At 56.9% G+C, this 6,509-nt stretch overlaps 1 protein-coding gene across 1 annotated transcript; it reads left to right on the forward strand.

Moving 5' to 3' along the window:
* The first annotated feature begins 850 nt into the window (after positions 1-850).
* On the forward strand, positions 851-6,290 carry LOC119104401 (hydroxyacylglutathione hydrolase, mitochondrial). The gene is made up of 6 exons (XM_037228098.1): positions 851-855; positions 1,334-1,466; positions 3,301-3,391; positions 3,498-3,601; positions 4,153-4,297; positions 6,071-6,290. Exons 1-6 carry the CDS (start codon positions 851-853, stop codon positions 6,202-6,204), a joined length of 612 nt encoding a protein of 203 aa, XP_037083993.1. The 3' UTR covers positions 6,205-6,290.
* The last annotated feature ends 219 nt before the right edge of the window (positions 6,291-6,509 follow it).

Genomic DNA, 6,509 nt, shown 5'->3' on the forward strand with positions numbered 1-6,509 from the left:
CATGCGGGTGCGCATCATACCAGCGCTGCAGGACAACTACATGTACCTGGTCAGTGCTGCCATCTTGTGTGAACCCCGCAAGCTGTGGTGGCTCCTGCGCAACCAGTGGAGATGCCTTCGCGTTTTGTTGAGCGACTACGGAGCTCTTTCTCCCCGCATGCATACATTTGCGTCGCTATTTGTCGCATCGCTACCGTCCACATTCAGTTGTGTGCACTCGTCTGTTTGCTTAGGGGAGGATATGCAATGGGGAAACCATTCATGAGTGTCATGTGTGATTTACACGGGTGAAGCGTTTTAATATGTCGACACTCTTATTCTTGCGCCAGTTCATGAACTCGCATTCGTACACTCGAACTGTGCTGGGTGTGTAGCCATGCTTTTATTACAACGCCGGCAGTTTGAGTAGACGTTCGCTCGATTTACACCTGATCCGTGTAGGCCATGGTCGTCCTCGCAGTATCCCCTTGCGACCGAAGTTTCCGCCACCAACCATCCGGCCTTTTTCTACCGGTTTGTCTACCGTCCTTCACCGCAGCTGGTGGACGAGAAGACCAAGCAGGCGGCAGTCGTGGATCCGGTAGAGCCGGATTCGGTGCGCTCGGCTGTCAAAGAGGAGGGCGTTCAGCTGACTACCGTGCTCACCACACACCACCACTGGTGAGTGAGCGCACCGCCCGTGGCGACCATCCCGCCACTGGCAGCGATGCCACGGCATCCCCACTAGCCCTGCCGAGTGTCGCCTCGCTGTCCCGGGCGTCCCCGGTGGCCCTACTGGGGCACTGCCCTGCCCCCGGGGCAAGTCTGCCCTTTGCCACTTGCCATTTTGTCGTTACCAACACCTGGAAGCATGCTGTAGCAGTGACAGCGTATAAGTCGCGTGATATCTGCAGTGTGCGCACTAAGAGAGCCAGAGCGGGCTTGACGCGCATAGCCACGGCCACGAGGCACTGCCGCGCGCTCCAATCTGTCTAAGGGTGGACCTCAGGTAGCAGGACTCAGGCGGGGTGATGTCGGCTGGCCGGGCCGCCGTCTGGGAGCCGTGCTAACACACTGACTCGGGGAGATGGCGCCACCCGCCTGACCGAACCCGCCGCCAGTCGGCGCCCTCCCGCTGGCCGCTCGGGGAGAGGGCGCCACCCACCTGACCGAGCCCGCCGCCTGTCGGCGCCCTCCCGCTGTCCGCTCGGAGAGAGGGCGCCACCCACCCAACCGAGCCCGCGGCCGCTCGGCGCCCTCCCGCTGTCCGCTCGGGGAGAGTGGCGCCGCCCACCCGACCGAGCCCGCCGCGCTCGGCGCTCGCCCGCTACCGTCACCGTCCGTCGCCCCACAGGGACCACGCCGGCGGCAATGATAAGCTGGCCTCGCACGAGGCCGGGCTGGCCGTGCTGGGCGGCGACGACAGGATCGGCGCCCTCACTCGCCGCGTCGGTCACGGAGACAAACTCACCGTCGGCAGTCTCAAGGTCAGGTCAGGTCACGGAGACACGCTCACCGTCGGCAGTCTCCAGGTCAGACCACGGAGACACGCTCACCGTCGGCAGTCTCCAGGTCAGACCACGGAGACACGCTCACCGTCGGTAGTCTCCGGGTCAGACCACGGAGACACACTCACCGCCGGCAGTCTCCAGGTCAGACCACGGAAACACGCTCACCGTCGGCAGTCTCCAGGTCAGACCACGGAGAGACGCTCACGTTCGCGTAGTATCCGGGTGTCAGACCACGGATGACACTCACCGTCGGCAGCCTCCAGGTCAGGACCACGGAGACACGCTTTTTCACCGTCGATAGCTTCCAGGTCAGGTCACGGCGGACCACACTCACCGTCGGTAGTCTCCAGGTCCGGACCACGGAAGACACGCTCACCGTCGGTAGTCTCCAGGTCAGGTCACGGCGGACACACTCACCGTCGGTAGTCTCCAGGTCAGACCACGGAGACACGCTCCCGTCGGCACTCTCCAGGTCAGGTCACGGCGACACGCTCCCGTTGGCAGTCTCCAGGTCAGGTCAGGTCAGGTCACGACGACACGCTCCCGTCGGCAGTCTCCAGGTCAGGTCGTGGGGCCCGGGTCTGGGGGTCAGATCGCCGAGCCGAGTGTTTGATGGCGTTAGGTCAGCGAACTGGGTGTCCTATGAGGTCAGGTCACGGAGCCTGATTTTCATGTCGTGGGTGAGTTAACTCGGCCGAGGTTCTCACCTGCCGCGGATATATCGTCCTTCTACGAGGCCGATGACAGAGCTCACGAGGTGCGGCGAGCACCAACAAACTGAAAATTATGACACCGGGTATCCAGGAAAGGCAGGCATTTTATCGGAATTCAAGACGGGTGGAAGTCATGCTAGGTCGTTCACGGGTCAGTCACACTTACGCCACCCATAGATACTCTGTGCGTCGCGATGAGCCACCTCGGTGTCGGCAATGTTACACAACGCTTACTGTGCGTCACGTGCTCCGCTCTTGTCCCGCATTACGTGCTGAACGTCTGATACTTCGGTCGGACTGCACCGTCTCTCACGCTCTTAAATAATTCACGTGGCAATGACTCAGTACGCATCAAACACCTCTTCAAACTTCTTTTGCTTGCTGACTTCTTTCGATATATATATATATATATATATATATATATATATATAATATATATATATATCGACTCAAATGGTTCGCGCCAAATAGTTGCAATTATTGAGCGACTTTGATCAGGACATAAGTAATAGGCGTTATATGAACGTGACAGCCTCAGTTACTTCTACTGCGGCAGAGGATTGACGGCCTTCTGTGACGTCAGCTCATAGGCCTGTGACGCCGGCAACAGGTCGGGTCAGCAGGCCACTGCAGCTGCCATTCCCAGCTGAACAGGGCTTGGGTTTCTGGCGCGTGCGATGTGGATTATGTAACGTAGCTCTCGCCGTGTCCACAGATCGAGTGCCTGTTCACGCCGTGTTGTGACAGATGGCTCCCGCCGTGTCCACAGATCGAGTGCCTGTTTCACGCCGTGTTGTGACAGATTAGCTCCCGCCGTGTCCACAGATCGAGTGCCTGTTCACGCCGTGTTGTGACAGATTAGCTCCCGCCGCGTCCACAGATCGAGTGCCTCTTCACGCCGTGTTGTGACAGATTAGCTCCCGCCGTGTCCACAGATCGAGTGCCTGTTCACGCCGTGTTGTGACAGATTAGCTCCCGTCCGTGTCCACAGATCGAGTGCCTGTTCACGCTGTGTTGTGACAGATGGCTCCCGCGTGTCCACAGATCGAGTGCCTGTTCACGCCGTGTTGTGACAGATGGCTCCGCCGTGTCCACAGATCGAGTGCCTGTTCACGCCGTGCCACACCAGCGGCCATATCTGCTTCTTCGTCAAGGGCGACGACGGACAGCCTCCTGCCGTCTTCACAGGTTCGTGCAATCACGCCTCGCAGTACACGTATGCTTCTCTATGTTGTGAGCCGCGTGTCCACCACCCTGCGCCCGTGAGCGTCTGACTCTGCTCCTCCGCCGCAGGGGGACACGCTGTTCCAGGGGGGTTGCGGTCGCTTTTTCGAGGGCACCGCCGACCAGATGTACGCGGCTCTGGTGGAGACGCTCGGCAGCCTGCCCGGAGAGACGGTATGTGTATTACACTGCGGGTACCGGTACCGGTACTGTCCGGGCTCCGCTGGCGGGGAGGGTGGGGCTAGACACGTGAGGGGCCATAGATCGACACAGATCAAGTGCCTGTAATGTGTGCTCACGTGTACGCTGTTGGTTTTGGTCCGTCGTTTTTGTTTGGTGGCTGTTGACAGGTGGTATTTTCGAGCTTGCCTCTGGTCAGGAGAGCTTCAGGTCCAGCAGTGCAGGGGCTCGATGCGGGTGTGAAGGCTGGTGGACGTCGTGGTCGAACGAAGGACACGAGCTTGAATCCCGTTTGAAAAGGCAACTATGTTTTTTGGGGGCGGGGGAGCGGTTAGTGAGGCACATCGCTTGTGGAGTTTGTGACCTTCATCGGTATGGCCCCCTGGATGCCATTTTCTTTTCGATAAGTTACGCTGTTTCGCCGTTGATGGAGCATAAAGGCAGACCACACAGTGTAAGTTTGCGGAATAGCCAGGGAAGATGACTCTGAACTTACTCATCAGAACAGGCTCATTTACCAACCGTTGGTCGTGTGCTGTCGACAGCAAGTGTTCTGCGGTCATGAGTACACCCTGCAGAACCTGAAGTTCGCGCAACACGTGGAGCCTAATAACGAGGACATCAAAAGCCGAGTGGACTGGGCGCGATCCCAGCGGGAGAAGGAAGAACCCACAGTGCCGTCCACGATCGGTAGGTGGCACTCGTGCGCTGCTCTAATTCTGGCGTCGAGTCTTTTTTGTCTTGACTTCCGTTTTTCAAAGTGCGCCTTTTGTGTGGCTTCCCAATCCATTTATACTTAACTTTTTTCTGTCCTGTGCATAGCGTGTTAATCAAGGAAGCATCTCCATGTGTTTATATCATACAGTGACATCGGTTGTGACGCACGGCCCCTTGGTTAAGCGCCACGTGGCTAATCGTTGAACCTGCCCTATCACATCCGTCTCTCTTATCCCCTATCTCGCTTCGTCCCGCGTCCGCGCGACACCCCGCTTGTCCGGGGCAGGCTGCATGCGTCAGCCACGAGCGGGCCGAGAGCCCTGTGGGAAGGGGGACCCCGACCGGGTAAAATTACTTTTACCCCAGCGCGCAAGCGCGGGTAAAAGCCCGTCGGTTGGTCCCCCAGGCGCATGCCCGTCTGCCCCACCGTTAACCACTTTCCCCCATCACAGAGTCCTGAAATGATCATTTCTGGTCGAAAGGGCTCTAATCCAAACAACCAAACAACCAGAAAACTGCCCTGTTTTTTCTCATTCGCCGCTTTATTCTCAATCAAATAGTACATGATGCGAATTGAATAAGTTGCATTGTGGTGCAAGTAGTGGGAGATAGAAGTAAGCTGGTGCTTACAATGCAATATATTGGTCCATAGCTTATATATATATATATATATATATATATATATATATATATATATATATATAATGTATATATAATGGATGTATATATCTATGTATCAGATGCTAGCATTTCATACTGCACGCAAATAAAGCGAGCATTTTATTCAAACATCAAACATGGTGCAGAAGAACATTTCGAGAAGCATCATACGCCGTTCTTGGGAGGCGTTATCTTAAAAAACTGTCCTCCAAGTTTATAAAGACCCTGCTGAATGAAAGATCGCAGACTCGTTTTCAATAAGAAACCGCAGGCCCACACCTGAACGCCATGACTTATTCGTTGACACTTTTAAAGCCCGCCTCTGTTTTGGTCGTCACCATTTCGTAATTCAATATTTGTCCAGTAAAGTTAATTACAATAACGACGACCGAGGTCAGCGTTTGACACCTTTTGTAGTGTTCTTCTTCTTCCATGTTCTGTGCTCTTTTTTGTACGTGTGCTGAGGAAGACCTACACACGTGTTTGAACCAGTTCGTTACATCATGAGCATGAGGTTATTCTTGTTTTCCGACACAAAAGCATGAGTGCTCTCAACGCCCTGCCTTATTGTGATCGGTACTGCGGCTCCTCAGACGTTGGCGACGGAACCTGACCTGACCTGCAGACTGGTGCGCCGAGATGACCCTTGACGGCTCTTTAGACACTTGCGGCGTATAACTGTCCATGCCGGCTCGATCGCTGATACATGCATACGGGACCCCATTATGACGTGTCAACTGACGTGCATACAGGCTGAAGCCGGTGCGCCTTGGAAAGGTCATCTATGTGCCCTATCGACAACTACCCACTGGTAGCTGTAACCCGGCATGCCTCATAATATGTTTTTCTCGCCTAGCATAGCAATGGATTGACTCGAGCAGAGGTGCCAAGCCAGAAGGTCCAGACTGCGTCCAAACTCTGAAATGGCAAAGCAGAACTAGGCGCTGCACACGTGCATCACGATCTTACAAACCGCTGAGACCTCACTGTGACCCATTCTCTGAAGCGTTTGGCCAGTTCCGTGCGGACGGTAAACGGCGCGTCGAAGTCGCGTGCCGTACGACGAACGCGTCGCCACCTTTTCAGCGCTGGAGAAGCTGATCAACCCGTTCTGTCGTGTGCACGAGGCGTCGGTGCAGGCACACGCCGGCACCTCGGAGCCTGTGCCGACCATGGCCGCGCTGCGCCGCGAGAAGGACGACTTCAAGCCCAAGAAGTGAGTCCGACGGCTCTGCTCGGGCGGCGCTCAGACCGGGGGCGCCGCGCGACTCGCTGCCAGCTGACGGCGGCTGCAAGCAGTTGGAGAGGTGGGGGGGGGGGGGGGGGGGGCGACCGCGGCCGCGCTGGCTCGGGACCGCGCCGGCCTCTCAGATGGGGTGATGTGGCAGTGGGAGGGGTGCGGGGGCGGGGTGCTGCCTCTTGGGACCGCGCCGACCTCTCTCAGGCAGTGATGTGACCTTGAGAGGGGTGCGGTGCGCGGGTGCGAGGTACTGCCGCTCTGGACCCGCGCCGGCCTCTCAGACGG

The sequence above is a fragment of the Pollicipes pollicipes genome, unplaced genomic scaffold (genome assembly GCF_011947565.3).
Source record: "Pollicipes pollicipes isolate AB1234 unplaced genomic scaffold, Ppol_2.1 Scaffold_6052;HRSCAF=7182_pilon_pilon_pilon, whole genome shotgun sequence".
NCBI lineage: Eukaryota > Metazoa > Arthropoda > Thecostraca > Pollicipedomorpha > Pollicipedidae > Pollicipes > Pollicipes pollicipes.

Bases quoted from the DNA above. Each gene is read 5' to 3' on its own strand.
- LOC119104401 (XM_037228098.1), top strand. The intron at 1,467-3,300 runs GTCAGGTCAGGT...CCGTGTCCACAG, and splicing joins TCACCGTCGGCAGTCTCAAG to ATCGAGTGCCTGTTCACGCC. The intron at 3,392-3,497 runs GTTCGTGCAATC...CTCCGCCGCAGG, and splicing joins GCCTCCTGCCGTCTTCACAG to GGGACACGCTGTTCCAGGGG.